The sequence below is a fragment of the Arachis hypogaea genome, chromosome 4, assembly GCF_003086295.3.
Source record: "Arachis hypogaea cultivar Tifrunner chromosome 4, arahy.Tifrunner.gnm2.J5K5, whole genome shotgun sequence".
Taxonomy (NCBI): Eukaryota; Viridiplantae; Streptophyta; class Magnoliopsida; order Fabales; family Fabaceae; genus Arachis; species Arachis hypogaea.
The window spans coordinates 89,163,992-89,188,107 of NC_092039.1; the positions used below are offsets into that span (position 1 = coordinate 89,163,992).

Consider the following 24,116-nt stretch of genomic DNA (forward strand, 5'->3'; position numbering starts at 1 on the left):
TGTTGTTGTGATTGCGACCCAATGTGTGCCTTCTTCATTAATGTGACACATTGTTGTGACCTATCTATCTTCTTTCTGATAAAATCCACATGCCCTACCACTACCATATCAATCCATTTAATGAACAAGCTTAATTATTTCATCACAATGCATACTGCCACACAAAATGTTTCTCATTCACAACATTCATGATTTATTACTCATCCTCCTGCCCACTTAATTTCACTTTTTCTTTTAGCTACCCATTCACATAATTTTTTTAGACCATTAGTTTTTACTAATTTTGGAAAGTATTTAGCTAATATAAATATTAAATTATTTTTTTCAACTAATTTTATTAATTTATGTGTGTAAATTCTGATAAATATAAATATAAATTATGTGTTTCTTATATGCAAATTTCCATAAATATAAATGTAAATTATTACTGATCATGTGTTGATCCAAAATGATAATATTTATTATCATTTAACATTACTAATTCACAAAAATTGTTTCTCTATTTTATTTTTTAAAAATAATTATGTTTATATTAAAAATTAACTATTGAATTAATTATTATGTATGTGTATAAATATGTGTTATTAATTTATTTTTAATATATATTTTATATTAATAACTAATTTAATAATTAATTTTTTATATACACATAACATGATTATTTTCTCTAATAGGATAGTAAATACTTAATCTTTTGATCAATATCCTAAATTTAACTATTGGAATTGAAAAAGTGCTTTGACGAAAGAACTGTTTTTTCTTCCTTTCATACAGTACCTCAGTCAATTTGAGAGATTTTGAATGGGATTCTTGGTAAAAGATCCATAAGGCCAGAAAAAAAAAAGGTTAAAAATTTAATACTCAAAAGTATTTTGTATACAACCACTAATTATTCATCTGCATTTAAATGCTTAGGATATTTATATTTTTTTATGTTTTTTTATTTTATTATATATAATGGGATAAAAGAATTTTAATACTTAATTTTCTTTTTTTAAAATACTCTTTATCATATATGATTCATATATAAAAAATATCTTTTTGTTATTTCTAGAACTTAAACACAGATTTCTTAGTTAAAGTGCAAAATATACTTACTATTTTAACAAACAAAAACACACTATATTTACAAAAAATAGTATATTTTATACGAATATTTAATTTTATAGTTAATTTTAAATATACAAGTAACATAATTATTACTGTCCGTGTAATATAGGTTCCCTCCCTCAAAAGAAAACCAGTATAATTGTATAAAGAATATTTTAGGAAACTTTGCTTTTGGGTAGAGTTTGAATATTTAATACGCACGTACCGAAGAAAACATAATCATATACAATTATTATACCGGTTCCGCTACGTTACCAACAGCATATCTGCCAACTCTTATTTATAATTGTGTTTTATGGAAGTGTGTTCGTAAATGTGTCTAATAATTAATAAAAATATCTTTTTTATAACTGTGTTTAATAGAAATATCTTTATAAATATATTTTCTGGATGTGTCTTTTTATATATGCATTTAAAATATATTAATTATTAGACACATCTACGAACACACTTCCATGAAACACAAATATAAATAAGAGTTGGCAGAAGTTGGCAGATAATATGTTGGTACCCTATACTTTTCCTTATTATACTTGCTTAATTGTACTGGTTTTTTAGCAATTACTACTGTTGTAGAAATTCATCCAATCATAATGAATCAGATTATCCCCTATTTTCTATGGGAGATTACTACTTCAGTGCAAATAAGAGTAGGTAAAAAGGAGGTGAAGAGAATTAGAAAAATGGAGAAGAACAATAATGCTTTGTTCTTCCATTAATAAAAGAGATATATATATAACAGAAAATGTATAGAAGAATACAAAATTTTATTAATTATATTATATATACATAAAAAAATTGACTACTAATTAATTATTAGTATAAAATATTTATTAAAATATAAAATATATAATAAAAAATTAAATAATACATATATTTATACATAAATATATAATAATTAATTTAAAAATTAATTTTTAGTATAATTTAATTAAATTAAGGACAAACATGACGCATGTTAGTTAACTTATTGGAGGCGAATTTAATTTATTATTTAAAATCTAAAAGACTAATTTGACTGCCTTGTAAAATTTGAAACACTAAATTATTTATTTACCTAAGAAACAATATTTAAATATTTTCATTGTACACTTCAAATAAGCAACTTTTTTTTTAGTATTGAAAGAAATTTTGTTGTATTTTCTTTTTTATCTTACTGTATACACTTTTAATACCAAAAAAGGAGTAAAAGGGAGAAGATTCTTAGTATCAAAAGAAAAAAATTGTTATATTTTTTTCTCTTCTTACAATGAAAGAAAAAGTGTACGGGGACAAGGGGGAAAAATAAGGAGAAAGGAAAGATTGGAAGGGGAAAAAATAAACAAAAATATTTTGTGAAAACCACTTTCCAATTACTACTAAAATAATTATTTATTCTCTTGACGTGTTTCCATCTCTTGCCACATACCACTTGTTCTTCTTTTTCTCCATTTTTTCCCTTTATGATCAAATCAAACTTACCATTAAATTAAAAAGTCTCCTTTATAATAAAAAAATGATAATAATAATAGTTTATTTTTGATGTATTAATAATAACAAAATATTTTATATAATTATTTAATTATTTTTTTGTGATGATTATTCACGCATTAAACTCTTAAATGTAAAAGATGATTATTTTACGAACATAATGTTATGTTATTAAATGAAGCATATAAAACTATTTTGTATTAAAAGTATATTAAAATTAAATTATAATAATAATAATTAAATACTATCAAATAAAATAATAAAACTATGTACAAAATAATCAAGTTAAAAGTTTAATTTAAAAAAAATATATAAAATAATTTTACACATGTATAATATATTTAATTATGTAACGTCATATTAAAAAATATATATTTTATATTAATTGTATAAATAATCATCTAAAAGAATGAATATTGTTTGATGACTCTATCACTCACCAAACTAAAAATCTAAGCATTCAAAATGATAATGATATGAACAAAAAATTAAAGAAGACGACGTTGACGATCATGACAACAACAAAAGACAGAGTGTCGTTAGAAATAAGGGGAAAATGGCCCCCCACGAGACTTATTTTTTGTATGTTGCCCCTCCCCTCCCCCAAATTTTGGTCCCCATCAAAACAATAAATAGTTTTACATCTCAAGTAACTTTAATAAAAATACGATAGAAAGTGTTTCTTGATGATATTTATTTGGTGTTTGTTACGGTACAATGATAAATTCATACGTACCGATACGTTTAAAATATAGACAAATAACAATAAGATATGTGGAATTTATTTTCCACGTCAGCATTTAATTTTTTTTTTAAATATATAATATATCACCACTTTTACTAAAACACCCTTTTAATTAAATAAAAATAAAAAACATTTATTTATTTAATTTTATAAAAAGACTTAAACATCCTTCTTTTATTTGATTAGACAAAAATATTCCTTTTAAATTAATCAAATTTTAAAATTTAATTAATCCTAATTTTATAGTTTCAAATAATTGAAACAACAAAACAAAAATACATTAAAAAAATAAAAAATTAAAATTGTTCTTCATCTATGTTAAACATATTAGAAAAACAAAAAAAAATTGTTCTTGGGTTTAGAAACCTTCTGGTGCAGGAATCACAACGCTAGCAAAGCCAAGGATAACTTCATCATCTGCAGAGTCTCGCAGCGCCACGTCGCTTGAACAAGAATTAGTGCACGTGCGTCGATCATCATCAACCTCCTGTAACGGCTTGAGGCAAGGCTTCTCCGTGGAGAATTTGGCTTCATCGTCGGATTCAGACAACACAATGAGATCAATGGCGACGTCTCTGGATGGCGGAACTTTGGAACCACGCGCTACTGCATGGAACTGGAAATCACAGAACAAGAAGGTTAAGAATAACACTGGACAGTGAAACGAGGAAGAGTGAGTGAGACTCACATGCTTGGAGGAAATTGTATTTGGTAACGGGGGAAGTGTGATCGCGAGAACGAGTGTCTCTAGGGTTCGAGAACTTGCTGAGGATGCGGCTAGAAGCATTCTCGATGTGCTCGTCATCTCCGCCGAACTTGAACACATCGAATTTGCTGCTTGAAGCTGCGGAAGAAGACGATGATCGCGTGCGACGAGTCATGGAGCGAGTTCCGCGAGTGGGACTTCTAATCCGAGATGAAGAACAATTTTGGTTTTTTGTTTTTTTAATATGTTTAACATAGATGAAGAATAATTTTGATTTTTTATTTTTTTAATGTGTTTTTGTTTTGTTGTTTCAATTATTTGAAACTATAACATTAGGATTAATTGAATTCTAAAATTTGATTAATTTAAAAGGGTATTTTTGTCTAATCAAATAAAGAAAAGATGTTTAAGTCTTTTTATAAAATTAAATAAATAAATGTTTTTTATTTTTATTTAATTAAAAGGGTGTTTTAGTAAAAGTGGTGATATACTATATATTTAAAAAAGAAAAAATTAAATGTTGATATGAGAAATAAATTCCACATATCTTATTGTTATTTGTCTATATTTTAAACATATCGGTACGTATGAATTTATCATCGTACCGTAGCAAACACCTATTTATAATATGGAGTTTTATACATTAAATTTTTCTATACAATCATCAGAAGCAATTATAACAAAATAGTGATTAATGCTTTTCTTCTTTTAAAAATAACTGCATATGACATGCAAAAAGAAAAAGTTGTACATATTTACGGCGTATTTATTGTGATAAACAGTGGATCGAGGTTTGAACTCTGTAATATATCGACATATTGATGTGTTTTATATTTTTTTTGTAACTTTAACGTATCTATTAGGAGATATGTGTTGTGTTTTTTAGGCTGTTTCATTTTCAATGATTGTTTTCGACTTTACGTTAGCGGTTACTTGCATAGTTCTTGCCTTCTTTCTAAGGGTCTTACTACTGATCATTTAATTTGAGTTATGTAAATATTAATATATGTATTTGTAAGACTAAATATTTTCGCCTCCTTCAGTGTTGAAACCGAGGAGAAAGAAGAGGAGAGAAAAAGAATTAAGCACCTCTTGTATGAAGAAGGAAGAAGAGCTCTCAATTTTTTGAAAATGGAATTTGGAATTATTTCAAAAATGATGATAAAAAATAACAAAAATGATTCTGCCATACATCTAATTATTTTTGTCAATTAAATTTAATCAAGTTGATTTGAATTTAACAAAATTTACTGTAATATGCGCATATATAAATTACACACTTTTTTATATTTTTTCTTTTTCATTGAGTGTTTCTTTCTCGTTGCTATTCTTTTATTGGTGTTGCTTGACTGCGTTTATTTTATTTCTTCTTCTACTCGTTCTCTTCTTGGTGGACATTGTAATACTTTTTATTTTTTTTTTATTTGATTTTTTTTATTTGTATTCTTCTTAAAAAGGTGAAATCAGAAAAATTATGAGAAAGTGAAAAAAGAAGGAGAAGATGAAGAAAAAGAAGAAAAAGATTACGAATGAAGAAGTGGAGGAGAAAAGAGTTTTGAATTGTACAAAATTTATCAGAAAATAGCACCAAAACCTTTTAGCCGTGACACATAAAATTTTTTTAATTTTGACACCGAAATTTCTTAACTGTGACAGAAGTTCTTATTCACAGGGTGAAATACCTGTGAAATAAGAATTATGAGAATATGAAAGAAGAAGAAGGAAAAGAAAAAGAAGAAGAAAAGGGAGGAGGAGGAGGAGGAGGAGGAGGAGGAGGAGGAGGAGGAGGAGGAGGAGGAGGAGGAGGAGGAGGAGGAGTTTCGAATTGTACGTGTAGAATTTATCAAAAAATTAGTATCGAAACTCTTGAACCATGACACAAGAAGTGTCTTAATTTTGATACCGAAATTTCTTAACCGTGATACAAGAATTTCTTAACTGTATTATTTTTAACTAAATAATGTAATTTTCTTATCACTGAACTAGTTGAATGGTATTAAACTCATATATAAGAGTTTTAGCTATTCCTATGTTATTTGCAACAAATTGATGTATTTTTTTTATTTCAAAATATTTGAATGTATTTTGTTGTTTGAGTGAGTTAAAGTTTTGGACTTATAATCCTTTAATGATTTTTTGTGTCATTTACTAAAATTTATGTGTCATTTCAATTAAACGATGTATTTTTGTAATCACTGAATTGATTGTGTGGTATTAAATTAATATATAAAAAATTCAACCATTCCTATATCATTTGTAATAATTTAATGTATTTTTTTAAATCTAAAACACATTTAAATGTATTTTGTGTGAGTTAGTTTTGAATTTGTGGTCTTTTGAAGATTTTTTGTGTCATTCACCAAAAATTTCTATAACTTTTTGTGTTATTCACCAAAAAGTTTGATATCATTTACAACTAAGTGATGTGATTATATAATCGTTAAACTAATTAATTGTGTAATATTTAACGAAGAAGAGGTATCATTTACAACTAAGTGATGTGATTATATGATCGTTAAACTAGTTGTGTAATATTTAACAAAGAAAAAGAAGATGAGAAAAAGAAGCAAGAGAAAAAAAATCAAATGAGAAAAGAAGAAAAAGGAGGAGGAGGTGGTGGTGTTGGTAATGAGAATGATGACAACGATAATAACGAAAGAGGAAGATGAGAAGAAATGAGAAAAAGAAGCAGCAATAGCAGTACTTGTAGGAAGAAATGTGTATGGGAAAAAAAGGAAGAAAAAGCGTGTACACAGTAACTTTGTTAGACTTGATTAAAAAATTACTTGATTGTCTAACTTTTCTATAAAGAAAAAGCCCTACATACATGTGTATACTGGATGAGTATAGAAAAGTTTATGTATAAATTCAGTTTTTTACGTGCCAGATATACAATGGTTAAAAAATTGAATTAGTAGTCTTCATGTAACAGGAATTTTTTTATAAATAAATAATTTAATTATTTTATTTACCAAAATATGTAATTTGTAGCGTATTTACCAATTTACATCACAATGATTTATCCCATTTACAGTATAAATGAAATAATTATAAATGTATTTCGCTTACACTATAAACGACATATATAGAATTTGAAAAATAAACATATTTTGTTTACAGTGTAAACGAGATAAATTCATAATTATCTCATTTACAGTGTGTTCCTGTGTGAGTAACTGGCGTCAAGGTATAACTCGTCCTGCTCGATGTTCAAACTTGCTTCTTCTCAAGTAAGGCGAGATATACATCAGATCTTCAAAGAAACGGCAGCAGTAGGCACCTGTAAAGGCACTCTAACACTCAACTCAGAAAAGGATATAGGATAGTAAAAGTGATATTCAGAGTGAATAGCGTACCTCTTTGCGTAGTTAAGGTTTTGGTGGTTACTCAGTGGGTCTAATATAGCGAAGCTATTGAGGATGTTAGCCTATTTATGTGGTAACTGCTCTTTAGTGATGTTCACGTGTTTATTTAGTTTTAAGCAAATTCTGATTTATCATTTTACCTGAGTCGGATTATAGCCAATGGATCACAGTCCCCAAGCTTAGCTTGTGAACGTTTTCAATTAAACAGGTTGAGTTTCGACCTATAAATCGAAATTATGATTATAGCAGCCCTGAAGCTCAACTTGTTGGATTGAACAGAAAGAAACAAGGAAAACATTGGTAGTGAAAAAGATATATCAAAAGATTGTGAATGATCAAACAGATGAAATAAATAACCAAATAAATAAATAAATAAAGATGGATAACACAGATTAGAAAGTGAGATAGTTATGTCTATCTATAAATTGGCTATGCAATAAGTCAGTGAAGCACGGACACTTCCTTGAATTGTCGTGTCCCCGTGTCAGACACATTTCAAACACGATATACGTCGACACTCGTCCGACACCCGTGTCTTCTGTGTCCAACCGTGTCTTAATAAAAAGCAAAAAATTCTTCTGCGGACACGCTTGGACACACCTAAATATCATTATGTGTCAGCATGTCCAATCTTATTCTTAACATATATTATTGAAATGAATTTAGAAATATTATATACTATTAATTATTAAAATAAAATATATTTTAAATACTTTATATAATTAAAAAGATATTGAAAATAATTAAAAAATTAATTTATATTTTAATATCAATAAAATACTAAAATATCACTACAATTTATCTAAAAAATATTTTATATTTTATATATATACCGTGTCTCTGTGTCTTATAAGAATTTTAAATTCGCGTATCTATGTGTCCCGTGTCGTGTTGTATTCTAAATCCGTGTTAGTGTCCATGCATCATAGCAATGAGTGGTAGCCCCCAAACTTAGTCAGCTATTACTCGACGCTTATTCAAAAACCAATTGAATGGTAAAAGTTGTTCGATCAGTATAATTTTGTAGGGAATACTTTTTCGCTTGAGAACAAATTTTCATGGCATGCATATAGTATTTGATTGACGCGAACTGAAAAGTTCGAAAATATGTATTCGTTGACGAAATCGATTGTATGATTCGAGGATATAATGATTAATTATCTTGAGAATTGTTTCAACCCATAACAACTTATTGACGAATTTCTTGTTCAAAACAATTAATTATTGAATATTGAGTGAATAATAAAAATGTTGTAGCATAAATAAAATGTGTTGAAAGTAAACATACATAAATAATGGTAAAATAGGAAAATAAAAGGGATGAGCCAATCAACCATATATCAAGAAACAATAATTACTAATTGAGATAATTGCTAATTGAGTTTGTTTTTAGATTGGTAAAAAGTCTTTTCTTTTTCTGGATTGATTAATTGATTAATTTTGATATATGACATGATAAGATACATAAATAATGTGAAGTAATTCAAGTATATAGAGTAGTAAATACTTCATAATAAGAAGCTATGATGTATTAAAACTTGACATAAAAAATTTATACAAACAAACTAAATTATGCATATACATGATTTTATCGAGGTAGAAATGACTTAGTAATTTAATTTGTTGAGGTCATTTGCCTTTCATTGCATTCTATTGCTGAGTCAACAAGTCAGTCATTATTTGGACCTCGACTTATAGGTCAATGTTCATAAGTTATAACTCGGTCTGAGTTGATGGAGGAAGAGATGAAGTTTGCTCACCAGCTATGATCGAGGTTAAAGAAAATCTCAGGACCATGAAGAAAATCTCATGCCCTAAACTGTTCAAGCTGTGATGTTGATGGTTTGATGAACCAGAAAGAATTAAGAGAAGAAGAAAAATAAGTTCTTCTCATTGTTGAAGAGAATGAAAAATCTCCTTGAAAAATATTTGTTGAGTTATTACACCTTATATACTATATACTCTTTATGTACTCTCACTAAAAAAATTACAATTATAAGCCTATTATTGATAAAAAAAAATCTAGGTAACACCCTCCTGCAAGCTAGAATTGTGTAAATCTAACAATTCTAGCTTGGAAACATTAGCAAGAAAAGGACCCTGTGGCTAAGAAAATCAGCAAATTGATATTTAGAACGAATTGGCATAAGATGGATGAGACCAGACAAATGCTTTTCACGAACAATGTGGCAGTCCACTTTAATGTGTTTGGTTCTTTCATGAAAGATGGGATTATTGGCAACGTGAATGGCTGACTGTTTGTCAGAGTGGTAGACTTTTAAAGTGGCAAACCAATGAAATCCATCAAGAAAGATAACCAACTAGCTTCACAAGTGGCAATAGTAAGAGACCTATATTCAGCTTCTGTAGAGGACTTGCCAACTGTGGTTTGCTTCTTACTCTTCCAGCTAACAAACGAGTTCCCAAGCATGAAGCAATAACCGGAAACAGAGCGACGAGTATCGACACAGGTAGCCCAGTCAGCATCGGCAAATCCAGTGAGATGCAGATTAGAAGTAGAGGAGAAGAATAGACTAATTGCAGGTCGGCCTTTTAAATATCGAAGTACGCAAAAAGCAGCCTGTAGGTGAGAAGTGATTGCATAGTTCAAAAGTTGGCTCAAACGTCCCACAACATAAGAGATATGGGGTCTAGTGTTTGTAAGGTAAAGGACTCGGCCAATAAGCTGTCTGTAAATAGTGTTGTCTGTTAAAATGGTACCTGATTCCTTTGAGAGTTTTTGACTATAATCAAATGGGGTAGAGAGAGGCTTGCAATCTAGATAACCTAAATCCCTAAGAAGGTCCATGGTGTACTTCCGCTGATAAATATGAATTCCAGAGTTAGAGTGTGCTACCTCCATTCCCAAGAAGTATTTGAGATAAGTAAGATCCTTTATTTTGAATTTTTCATCCAAATTTTGCTTGATGGAATTGATTTTGCCAATATCATTCCCGGTTAAAACCAAGTCATCAACATATACTAGAATGGCAGTGAAGCTTTTAGATTGTTTCTTGATGAAGAGTGAATGATCATAAAAAAACTACTTATAACAAGCATCCACAAGAGTCTGAGTGAGCTTAATGTTCCATTGCCTACTTTCTTGCTTAAGCTCATATAGAGACTTTTGCAATTTACAAAACAAACCTGGTTGTGACACAGCCAAACCGGATGGTATCTTCATATAAACTTTCTTGTCCAAATCTCCATGAAGGAAGGCAGTATTGACGTTCATCTGTTTCAAATTCCATTTCTTTGCCGCTGCTAATGCTAACATTACTCGTAGGGTAGTCATTTTGACAACTGGACTAAAAGTATCACCATAATCTACTCCTTGCACTTGAGTGAATCATTTTGCAACTAGCTTCGCTTTGTGCCTCTCTATGGTGCCATCGGGATTGAATTTTACCCGAAAAACCCATTTGCAACCCACATCCTTCTTGTCTTTTAGAAGTTCATTGAGACACCAAGTTCTGTTCTGATCTAGAGCTGTCAATTCATCTTATATTGTCTTTCTCCAATATTCATGTGCAGCCGCTTCCTCATAAGTGCTAGGTTCTGGATTTGAGGTGATGGCTAGAGAAAGTGACTTATATTTTGGGGTTAGTTTATCATATGACAAGTGTTGTGAGATAAGATATAAAGAGTTTGCACTTAAAGTTGCTAGAGTGAGCTGCGTGGGTTATCATACAATGGTAGTCCTTCAAATAAACAAGTAGTTTCTTGACTCTTTTAGATTTTCTAGTGATGTAGTCATGTGTGATGTCAGAGTGTTGTGATGCAGGTGCATTGTTAGTGTGTGGTGTGGTAATGGGTGCAATAGTGTGTGAAAAAATTGGTGAGTGCATTGAGCTTGAGAAATGTTCATTTGAATATGTGAGCGTGGTATGTGTGGGTGATTGCAAATGATGTGTGGATGGTGTATCATATTGAAAAAGATCAATGCATTGTGGAGTACGAGTGGGTACCGCAGAAATGTCAGTGCTAGTGGAATGTAAAAATGGAAAATAAGTTTCATAGAAAGTTACATTTCTGGATATGAAAATTTTCTTTGATTATAATCAATAAGTCGAAAGCCCTTTGTTCCTAATTTAATACCGAGAAAAGCTATTTTTCTGTCTCTTGGGTCTAATTTTGTTCTTGAATTTGTTAATGTGGAGGCATATGCAAGAGAACCAAATACTCTTAAATATGAAAGGTTAGGTAATTTATCATATAAAAGCTTGTAAGGACTAGCATTATCTAGTTTAGTGCTGGCAGCCTATTAATTAGGTGAATGACGTGAGCAACTGCGTATTGCCAAAAACAATGTAAAATTCCTGATTGAAATAGCAGTGCTCTAGCAACACCTAAAATGTGCTGGTGTTTTCTCTCTATAATCCTGTTTTACTCTGGTATTTCTACACAAGAAGTTTGGTGTAAAATTCTAGTTGATGCAAAGTGAATTCTAGCTTATTGTTAGTCGTTATACACTTAACTTATTTTTTAAATTGTACTTTTACAAAATTCACAAAATTAATAACCAATTGTGATGCTTCAGATTTGGTTTTCATAAAAAAAAATTCAAGTAAATCTGCTCTTGCCATCCACCACAGTAAAAAAATACCTATGTCCTTCATTGGAAGGGACAGAAATAGGACCCCAGATATCCATGACCTAAGTAAAAACAATCTTTATTTTCAATTGTGCTAAGATCAAAAGATAATTTCTTTTGTTTTGCAAAATGACATGAGTCACAAGAAAGTTTTGAAGCAATACAGTCTATAAAAGGATAATACTTCTTCAGTAAAATCAATTTATGCATGGGTATGTGTCCTAATCTAAGATGCCAAATATTGTTGTGCTCAGTGTGTGAAGGTGTTGTGGGATGAGTAGTAGTTGTAGTTGTCGCCAATGAAGCTTGCTTTGTTGGAGGAGGGGGAAAGTGAGAGACCTTCGGTTCTCTACTCATTGTATATAACCCTTCTATACAATCAGTAATGCCAATCATCTTTTATGTGGATTGATCTTGTATCTCACAACACTTATCATTGATTAACAGTTGACAATGTAAGTTTGAGGTTAATTTTGACACAAAGATCAATTTAAAATCAAAAGAAGGAATGTATAAAACATTTTTGAGAAAATTTTTTTTAGAGAATGTGATTGTGCCATTGATGGTACTAACAGTTTTGGTCCCATTTGGCAATATCACATTGATTGGATCAATATTTTGAAAGCTTGCAAAATCTTTTAAGTCAAAAGTCACATTATCTGTTGCACCGGAGTCAATGACCCATAGTGCAAATTTTGGAGTGATAATGCTCATAAATCTCGCATTAAAATGTAATGTAATGGTTTTACCTGGAGTGGAGGTCTGAATCGAATTAGTCAAAATTTTGTTTGCATTATGGGGTTGTTGTTGCACACTCTTGTCTTTGACCAACTCTAACAAGGCAAATCTTTGCTCTGGAGTGAACCCAGATCTTGATATTCCAGTGTTCTCTTGGAGACAATTGAGCTGGAATTATTTTTCACTGAGTATAGCATGCCTCTTAGTGATCACGTGATTGATGGTGGTGTTATGTTGCTGTCGTTGATAGAAATGGGAAGAGTACCCATGTAGTTGATAGAAATGGGAGGACTACCCATGCTTCTTATAGCACACATGCCTTGTTTGTTACAATGAGAGCATGCCAATGTAGCTCCACGATCTCTACTACCTAAATTTTCTCTAGGATGGAGAAAATAGGGGTTTTATTGATATTGAAAACCACCACTCGAGGATGTGTTTACCATATCTGCCATTTTGAGAAATCAATGAATCACAGAGTAATAAGGATTCAGATCTTCTTCCTTCCAACTCGTTGATCAGAACAACTATATTCACCAAGAAAGAATCTTGAGAAATAGCCTCTCATCAAACTCTATTAGATGAGTTTGAAGGAAGAAGTAAGAATGAGAAAAAGAAAAAGGTCGAAAGAAGAAGTGGAGAAAGAAAGAAAATGGCAAAATTGGATTGGATCTCAATTCACAACTTTTTTAATTTGATTCACACCTTGGTTGCTCTTCACGCTCACAACTTTATCAAAATAAGTTCTTTTCATTGGTGAAGAGAATGAAAAATCTCCTTGAAAAATATTTGTTGAGTTATTACACCTTATATACTATGTACTCTTTATGTAGTCTCAGTAAAAAAATTACAATGATAAGCCTATTATTGATAAAAAAATAATCTAGGTAACAGAGGTCCTACAAAAAAGAGAAAATAACAAGTGAAAAAAATATGGGATAACGTTAAAGTCGGGCATTTATTTTCGCAGATTTAAATTAGGTAAGTCCCAATTTATGACACTATGAATGATAATGACGATTTCATCTACGAGAAATATGGCTGACATTGTTGTCAAACTCTCGAGTCAACTCGTAAACTTGTACGAGTTTACGAGTTTAAATATGAAATCGAGTTGACTCGAGCATAGACTCTATCTTGAGTAAACTCGGCTAGACTCGGTCAAACTCGGATAAACTCGTGAGTCTAGGACCGAGTTAGCAAGTTTGTGTTTTTCTTCTTTTTTGCTCAAAAAAGCGTCATTTTGAAACAAAAAAATACTTTTTTTATTAGGGTTACGATAACACTCCCAAAGAATGAAAGAAAACTCACTCACAACTCACTCATTTGTGTCGTTTCTCTCAAGTCTTACTTTTTTCATGTTCTGCCGCAGTCGCCGATTCCCGTCGAGCTGCCATTGTTCGCCTGCGTCTACTACCTCTGCTCTGATTTGTGCAATTGTCTTTGTGAATTTTATCTATGTTGCCCTCTGCTTTGTATTTCTTCACATCTCCACTATCTACAACTCCATCGTGCTATCACCGTTCACGAGTTTGACTACTTCTCCTACAGTCCTATCTCTGCTCTGGTTTGCACGTCGTGAAATCCATGACTCTTTGTCGCCGTTGTTTCGTGCTGCTGCTGTACCTTCACCACCGCTGCCTGCTACATCCTTATCTTCGATCTGTTGTTGCTGGGACTTTCCTGTTGCTGGGACTTTGCCATTTCTTTTCCTCTGTATCCTCTATTTTTTGTATGTCTTTTGCCCTTTCTTTGAGCCTTTGCTTCTTGATTTAGTTTTTTTTTTTGCTTTTTAAATTTTATTGCTTCTAATTTTAGCCTATTGCTTATCGTTTATGTTAGATGGTCAGATGGTTCATCCATTCATGGCTGATTAGTAATTAATTATTTTGATTAGAGTTAATTTGATTATTTAATATTATTCAATGTTCAATTAAAGATTTAGTATTACAGATTTAGAATTTTTAATTTTGTGTGTTCTATATTGTATTTGTATAACAATAATTATAGAGAATTTGAATGTGTATTTTAAAATATTTGTTATATTGTATGCTATTATTTTAATTTATTATGTGCTTTAAGATTGATATTACTAATTTTAAAGGATTAGAATTGAGTATATATATAACAGGTGAACTCGTACGAGTCTACGAGTTAACTTACGAGTCGAGTCTAGGTCAGCTCCACGAGTTTATTTAGATTTGCGAGTTTGACAACCTTGATGGCTAAGTATAATGACAAAGTAATATAGCAGTAGTAGTATTGGTGTTCTTCTACATAAAGAATAAATTAAAGACAAAACAAGCACTGAAACAAGAAAGTTAAAAATCACCATAAAGTTTTTTTGATTCAATTGTTTGGTTACATTATAAAGCAACAGAAGTACTTAGTTTTGCATGCAGTTAGAGTTAAAAGAGAAAAACTAAAAATTTCATATATGCAAAAGTCTTTTAAAATAAAAAAGATTTTAGGTATGAAATGGAGCTATAATTTCTAAAAACAAACAGTTTGGGTTTGACATCACCTAATTGAATGAGATCTTGTTAAAATTTTATAAACTTTCAATAGATAACAAAATACATAAATAAATAGTAAATAAATAAATAAAGATGTATTCAACGTTTTGGAGTGAATGTCCTACAATAGTATATAGCAACCAAGTTTTTTAATTTTAGGTATTTGAATTATATGATTAAGTGATTAACCATTCTTATAAGTTGAAGGTGAAAAATTAAAGGTATATAAAACATGTCATGTTTCAATCATCAATATATTAAGAAAAAATTTTGTTAAATAGTTCGAAAAAATTTATAGAAAGATGAAAGAGTAAGTCCTTTAGCATATAACATGTTATGCATAATTCATTAAACTAATAACATCAGATACCTTTACATGTCGATTTTGAATTCTTTATTTGTGCTGACATTATAAATATATATCTTGAATTTATTGGCTAAAGTTAAAACTAAGCTCCATCGTTCCAAAAAGTAGATAATTGAAGAAAATAAAAAAATATAAATAAGACAGCATGGGCATTGAGCAATTAAAATACAGTTAAAGAACAAAGTAATAATTACTGACAATAACAATATAAACAAACAGAGAAGTTTTCAATAATACATGAAAACAATTGAGAAAGAATAAGAAAAAATGTATCTTATTAACGTGTTAATAGGAATAAAAAGTAATTCTGTATTATGTTATTTTGTTCGGTGGAGCAGAAATTAGTTTATTCGGCCTTATAGTGGGCGCCAAATATTTCTGTGTGAGTAACCGACGTCAAGGTATAACTCGTCTTGCTCGATGTTCAAACTTGCTTCTCCTTGAGTAAGGCGAGATATACGTCGGATCTTTAAAGAAATGGCGGCGGTGAGAACTTACAAAGGCACTCCAATGCTCATGTCAGAAAGGATATAGGATAGTAAAAGTGATATTCAAAGTGAACAGCGTACCTCTTTGCATAATTATGGTTCTATATATAGAGTTGTTGTGCATAGAAGGTTATTCAGTGAGCCTAATATTGCAGAGCTGTTGAGAATGTTAGTCTATTTATGTGGTAAATACTCTTTAGTGATATTTGACTTTATAGGATAAGTTTGTACAAAAACAAAATATGTATTCTATATACTTCTGATATAGCACGTATTTATTTAGTTGTAACTTTTAAGCAGATTTCGATTTATAATTTTACTTGAGTCGAGATATAGTCAACGGATCACGGTGTAAAAGAGATATGTATATTATTATAAAAAAATTATAATTAAAATAATATTAATTTTCTTAAAAACTAACTCATTTAAATTAGTACTCAAAAGAGTACATAGAAAATAGATCGAATTAGATTGATTTAAATTTGAAGAAAAAAAGTTTTATGAGGATGAAAAGTTACGTATAAAAATTGAAACATTGAGTATGTGAAAAAATAGTAGGGATGAGAAATTACGTGTTCAGGTTCCATGATGATAGAATATGAAAAGTTACATGTTCTGGCCAGAACACATACAACTTTTTTTTAATTTAAATTAATCTAATTCGATCTTTTTTTATTTTCTCTTTTTAGGTAATAATTCAAATGGGTTGGTTTTTGAAAAAATAGTGTACTGATTTTAAATAAATAGTTTAAAATCACTAGTTTTAAATATGTAGCATAACCATTTTAAATTATAACTTTTAAAAGTTGGATTAATTTAAAATAAAAATTAAATGAATATTATTTTAATCGTAATTTTTTTATAATAATACACATATTTCTTTTATAATATAGACGAAATAATTATGAATGTATCTCATTTATAATGTAAAAGAGATACATTTATAATTATTTTGTTTACACTGTAAATGAGATAAATTAATATAATATAAATTGATAAATACATTACAAATTACATATTTCAATAAATAAAATAATTAAATTATTTATTTGTAAAAAATTCCATGTAACAGTAGTCAAATATTGAATAAAATGCGAAGAATGCTAGGAAATTATTTTTTAAGTTAATATTAGTTAGTTTTTTTAAATTATTTTGTTTATGTTAAATTCTATATCTTATATCATAAACTCTTAATCTTACATCCTAAAATTAGCTAGTGTTGAGTGACTAAAAATTAATTTCATATATTATCTTGTCAAAAGCAACTAAACAAAGAAAAAGATTATATAAGAAAAAAATAATATCAATTAAATGAATGCATATTTGTGACAAATTATTTTTAATATAAAGATAAATATGGTATTTTGGTTGAATATTGATATTTGAAATGTATTATAATATTGTGGATGTGCAAAAAATTTGTCTAACACGCGTACTGTATGTTTTCAGAATGATAACACGTGTCCAACACACTTTACGTGTTGACTTTCTACCTGCAAAATTTACCAACTTGTAATTATATCAAATAATCTCATTTTCAACAAAAATACCAATATTTTTTTCATATAAAAAATTAGCCTATTCGTGAATATCTATTGTAAAAGTATAAATATATTTTAAATTTTATTTTTATTATCTCTTAATACATGTATGATACTTTGAACAATAAAGTATCTCATGAATACAAAACACCATTTATCAAGGGTACGAAATATGGCTAACTCAGTTAGATATTTAATTTAGTTTGTTAGAACCTTAATTAGTTGAGATTTAGAGTTGATGCAATATATAATAACTAGGGAGCTTAAGTTTAGTTAGTTCTAAGGTTCTGAAAATCAGATCTATTATAACATTTAGAAGACTAATTCAGAAATAGTTCAATAGTTCAACTATAGTTTAATCATAGCTAAATCGGTTTAAATTCTAATAATTGATTCGATAATTCAATTATTTAATCAAAAATAGACGTATTTATTATCGGTAATAAAATTTTTGAATATAAAATTTTGTAATTCTAAATTACACTTTAATTTAAAATCTTCCTTAAAAATCTCACAATTTTATTGATTTTTTAGTTTTTATATTTCAATTTTTTACTCTCCTCTAACTTCTCTCTCTCTTCTCCTTCTTTTGCTCATTACTCTCGATCGTCTTCTTGTATCTCTCACCACTTGCGTTTACCATGAAGTGAATAAAATGTGTAAAATAAATTACTAATATACCGACTACAAATAAAAATGTGTATTGGGATACGATGAAATAAGTGGCAAATTAGCTGTGGCGAGAAAATCAGAAAAAGGGACTCATTACTTCTGATTTTTAGGTTTTTAACTAGCTTTTTGCAAACAGGTTTGTTAAATAAATGAAAAATAAGAGAAATTAAAAATTTGAATTTGAATATTTAAAATTTCGTGTTCTATCTTATAAATTAAATAAAATAGATAAGATGATTGAGATTTTTAAAAGAAAGTGATTATTCGAACTCGTACACAATTAAACGAGTAAAATTTTATATTATTAGATTAATTTTATTCAATTATCCTAAGCACTTAATTAGTAACTTATCCTTAAAATTTTGTAAAATTTCTAAAATACCTTTATCACTTTTAACCTAAAGAAAAAAAAACTGAAAGAGACAAAGATGTAGAGAATGAATGGTAATGAGCGTGTTAGTTGATAAGTAAAAGATATACACTCAAGAGGGAGGATGAATTGAGTATTAAAGAGAATTATAAATTCTCGTCCAAAGGCAACGTAATTCTATTTTTCATGGGCTTAAAGGCGAACTTCAAGCATATAAACCATGTATTTAATATTTTTCTTACCACTTGGATTAGATAACATAAAATATGTGTGAATAGTAACGTACGCGTACTTTTTAAAGGACTTGCAAGCAAACTCCAAATACTTATAGTGGTTGACCAAAATGCAAAAAAAGATATAATCTGCTTCGATCACTCATATTATGTCCTACTTCTAATAATTCTACCAATGGTATCAGAGATTTTTTTACCATTGACCAATTCTCTAGGGTGTTTGATAAACTACTGTAAATAAGAGCATTGGAATATTTTCAATATTCTCAGGAACTAAGTCATGGAAGTGTGTCGCACATAGAGATAAAAAATAGCTTTTTTCTTCCCCTCTTTTCTTCTACCATTCTCCCTGTTGTCATAAGATTAAAAGCTTTGCCAGTTACAACTTAAACTACATGATCCTCTCCAATTTTTTCTTTCACGTCCAATAGCAAAACTTTTTTTGGCATCTTTAATCGCATCACTAGTGTCTACAGACTTTCAAAAAATACTCCCACGTTAACTATTAGCTAAAATATTATTTAGTAATATATATTTGCCATATGTTCAACTATCACACATCAAAGCATAACCCCACTTCTCCAAGCCATTTTTATATTTTTTTTTCATATTATTCTATATATTATCAGCATCTTTCTTTAAGTAAGAAACTCTTACCTCATGATACTAGGATCTAGGTTTCAAACCTTTAACACAGTCACCAATGTTTTTCACTGTGTCAACAAATAAGGGAATTCTCACTAAGTTAAATGGAAAGCACTATTAGATATGTCGTTACAAATACAATAATAAAGTCTTATCTCACTAGGTAGAATTGGCTACATGGATCAAATGATGTTATTATGCCATATCAGGTATCATGTCTACAACGAGGCTCTTGACATATAGATCTTCTTTGACCATCCTATGTATGGTCTTTTTAAGTCTTCTTCTATAATTTATCATCTGTCCACTTTTTACTTCATCCATCCTCCTAAACATGTATTCTGTTGATCTTCTTTTCACATGTTCTAACCACCTAAGATGAGATTCTACAATCTTTTCTACAATAGGCGCTACTCCAACTTTTATATATTCATTCCTTATTTTATCCGTATGTACGTGGCCATCCTATACTTTGTTCCATGTAACATAATCGGTCTAATGGCAATATGATAAAATTTTACTATTAAGTTTTAAAAGTACCTTTTTGTTGCTTATAAAACCAAATGTATCGTTTCTCTATCTTTCAATATTTAGTTCATTATCTAACTTTTGAAATTTTAAGTGTTCATTTCTTTCCTATACTAACAAATGAGTCCATCACCCCTTTTTGTATGTTTAACTACATTTCTATGTTGAACTTGAACTTCTTTAAAATGTAACACCCTACCATACAAAGTCTTATGCTTAAGTCATAATTCAGAGATGGCAAGGTATTACGACCTCTAAAACAAAAATTAGTACATATAGTAGTATGAATAATTGATTATAACTAGGAGCCTTTGTAGAAAAAAAAAGGGTAAACAAAAACCGCAACCATAAAGCGCAACACTCCGATCGAAAACGTAACATATAAGGATAAACCAACGAGAGATTATATATATATACAAGGAGTGTCAAAAACAGGAATATCAAGACTCAAGATCCGGATGCGAAGATAACCGGTCCGAGCATAACAATATGTACATATGATAAAATAAGGAAAACCCCAAAGGAAACCCAAAGGGACACAAATACATAAAACCTATTCTCCAAAATCTCCCATAAGAGGAGTCATCACAGTTTATATTATTTAATGGAGATAAAAGTATCTAAGCAAAACATATAAACCAAAACATAGCCCCGAGAACAAAGGATCTTCGCAGTAATAGAAGTCTCCAGCATGCATCAGCGGGACGCCTCACGTCCTGCATCTGAAAACCACAAAATTCGCATGGGTGAGAACCAGAGGTTCCCAGCAGGTAACAGCTTCCACATATATAATACATAATAATAGAGGAAAGCCAAAGGCAATCCTAGAACTTCCTCCAAATAATATCAAAGCTTACAAACAAGCTAACCATATAAGGGTATCTGACTAAAGATTCTTCAGTCTATCTAATACTTCCCTTTCCACTTCCTTCAAACCTCCCAACCACCAGCAGGAGTATAATATAGCAAACACAGTTATATCAAACAAAGAATATACAAATAGGAGCAGTTAAGACATTTAGACAAATAGCAATTAATATGCAGTCAAATAGGCAATCTCAAACAATTCACATAGTATGCATATGATGAATGCCTGTCCCTAGTGGCCGATGATATCATCTTGTCGGTTATATAGCCAACCCGACAAGTCCTGGTCGCTAACCATTGGACTGTCCCTCTGTCGTGCATCCCCAAACTCGAGTTATACTCGTTATAAACTTGATCATAAACATGATCCATATCAATCACCCTCACTGGTGAATATTTACGGGGGTTCGAGCTCATCCGGGCCTTTCACAGTGCCCGGCCACACTTACAACATAGGGTTAACAGAGCTTCGAGTCTCAACCTGGAGCACGTGGTGGCTAGCCACTGCTACTACCCAAGGAAACTCGTACTCAGATAGTGGAAGTGCAATTTCACAATTATTAATAATTCAGCATCAACATGCGTGAATTCTCATCCATGGATCAATATCCATATCAGCCATTCCGACTCACGGTTCAATCCAGAACCAGCCAACATTCATAGCATACACAGCTATCCCGGCTCATGGTTAAATCCATAACCAGCCATTTCATTAACAATTATAGCCTTTCGGCCCATGGTATAACAAGCACTTCCACCACCATCCTCCACATCTCACATAATCATCTTGATCCTCATTGATCATTCATATTTCCCTTGCTTCACTTACAAGTTATCACATTCACTAGCCCCTTTTTAGTAGCTAGGCATACCATAATGATTTAAGACATAAATGGTGAGATCGGAGGCTTAGAAGTATGAGATTTGGCTTTTAAAACTCAAAAATCAACTTTGGGATGAAAACAGGGCCGCGCGTACGCGCACTCCACGCTCACGCGTGGGTGGCCTCAAAAACTCATCGACGCGTAAGCGCCATGCACGCTAACGCGTGGATTCCAAACTTGCCCATCGACGCGCACGCGTCAACCACGCGTACGCGCGGGTGTTCTCGTGCCCCAGGCACAACACCGGCACAGTTCTGGCATAACTCTCTGGAAAAATGGCTGGGCATTGGGTGCAGCACAATCGGCGCGCCCGCGCACATCACGCGTACGCGTGGATGGCACTTTTCGGAAGACCGGCGCGCACGCGCCAGGTGCGCCCACGCGCAAGGGGTCATTCTGCTAAAAATTTTCTAAGTTAAAAACTGCAGAATTCACAGATTTATACCCCAATCTTTCAACGGACATAACTTCCTCATTTTAAATCGTTTTTCGCCCGTTCTTCGAACGGCATGGACATCCCGGATCCAATTTCATTTCTAAATAGATTTGGTACAAAACAGAGATCCGTAGTCCAAGTTATGTTCCGCCAAAGTATGCCCAAAAACCATATTTTCATACAAAACCACAATATGCCATTTTCAAAACAAACCATTTTCAACTCTTTCCAAAACCAATCAAAACATGCCAATTTCATCCCTTTTCTTTAAAATCAATCAAAATGTATCAAATTCAACATCAAGCCTCCTCAATTCACACATTGACACATTACCACAATATACAAAATCACTACCTCATCATTTTACCCCACTTCTCCCAAGTGGCTCAATTCAAACATATTGACATATCATATACTATTCCTCATGCCAATTATCAACAACACCAATTCCAATAAATCATTATGGTACACAATTAACATCATACTCACCATCAACATGGTCCAACCCACAATTCAACCATAACCAATTATCAAGCATATATCACAACATGCATACTTCTCATACATCATACCATTAAGGCATCAATAATCACCATCACATATATGACCACATCATATATCTCAATCATTCAACAACATCAACCATTCAATGCCTATCTTAGGGCCTCTAGCCTAAGCATTTCCTACCACATTACATATTAGATACGGGAAACCGAAACCATACCTTAGCCGAATTTCCCAAGCTCCACCGGAGCACTTCCAAACCACTTAACCACAAGCTCTCAAGGCCTCAACACTTCCAAGAACAGATTTTGCACCACCAAACCCTTTCCAAGCTTTTCAAAGTCACCAATCAAGCTCCAATATCCACACACACACAACCTAAGCCACAACCATCATACCCATGCACAACATCTCAAAATCCAAACATCATAAAATCACAAAAATACACTAGGGTTGAGAATCTTACCACACCCAAGGTCCAAGGAGACAAGATTAACCTTCTCCTTCAAGAGGGTTGGGTCCTATAACATCAAAGAACCCAAAATCTCAACATTTTACCCATGAAACTCGAAAATAGGGGCTGAGATTTCGAACAGAAACTTGTGGCTTACCTCAAGATTGATGGTATGGGTTTTGTAGAGCTCTCCGCGGTGAACGCGTGGCCGCAAACGGGGCGGCAATCGGAGCTCTAGATCAAAAGTTATGGTGATTTGAAGATCAAGTGAGAGAAGGAAGTTGAGAGAGTGTTCTTCCTCCCCTTCTCTCTAAGTTCAGCGTGTTTTAGTGTGTAATGAGGAGAGAGAGTGCTGAAAACTAGGGTTTTGGTTAAGTTATGTTGGGCCAAGGGCCCACTTTGGGTCCAATTGGCCCGGTTTGGCCCGTTCGGTCCAATCTTGGTCCGAATTCTATAAAATTGGTACCAAAATTCTTGTCTCAATCTCCTCTATCACATTTAGCCATAAAAATCACATTTTAGGCTTTCTAGAATAAATTCTCATTTATGGGTTAATTAGCCGTTAATTAACCGGGTTTTACATTCTACCCACCTAATTGGGAATTTTGCCCACAAAATTCAAATGCAATTACCTGAGAATAAATGCGGATAGTCCGTTCGCATCTCTGACTCAAGTTCCCAAGTGTGTTCCTCAACACCGCCTCGACTCCATGCCACTTTGACCAATGAAACCTCTTTTCCACGCAACCGTTTGATACTAGTATCATCAATTCTGACCGGAGCCACTGGAAGCGTCAAATCTTCCCTCAACTGAACCGATTCAGGTTCCAACACATGGCTAGCATCAGGAATGTACTTCCGAAGCTGCGACACGTGAAACACG

General features: G+C 31.3%; 1 protein-coding gene and 1 long non-coding RNA gene across 2 annotated transcripts; both read right to left on the reverse strand.

The window, feature by feature from the left end:
- Window positions 1-9,674: 9,674 nt before the first annotated feature.
- On the reverse strand, window positions 9,675-10,259 carry LOC112795014 (secreted RxLR effector protein 161-like). Its single transcript, XM_025836970.1, has one exon. It carries the CDS (start codon window positions 10,257-10,259, stop codon window positions 9,675-9,677), a length of 585 nt encoding a protein of 194 aa, XP_025692755.1.
- A 10,211-nt stretch (window positions 10,260-20,470) lies between these two features.
- LOC140184321 (uncharacterized) lies at window positions 20,471-23,583 on the reverse strand. Its single transcript, XR_011880760.1, has 4 exons — window positions 23,391-23,583; window positions 23,246-23,300; window positions 23,000-23,157; window positions 20,471-20,810 (listed from the first exon to the last, which is right to left on the reverse strand). It is a non-coding gene; the product is annotated as an uncharacterized lncRNA (long non-coding RNA).
- Between the last annotated feature and the right edge of the window lie 533 nt (window positions 23,584-24,116).

Excerpts from the sequence above, each read along its gene's own strand:
- LOC112795014 (XM_025836970.1), bottom strand. The coding sequence starts at position 10,259 with ATGGAGGTAGCACACTCTAACTCTGGAATTCATATTTATCAGCGGAAG.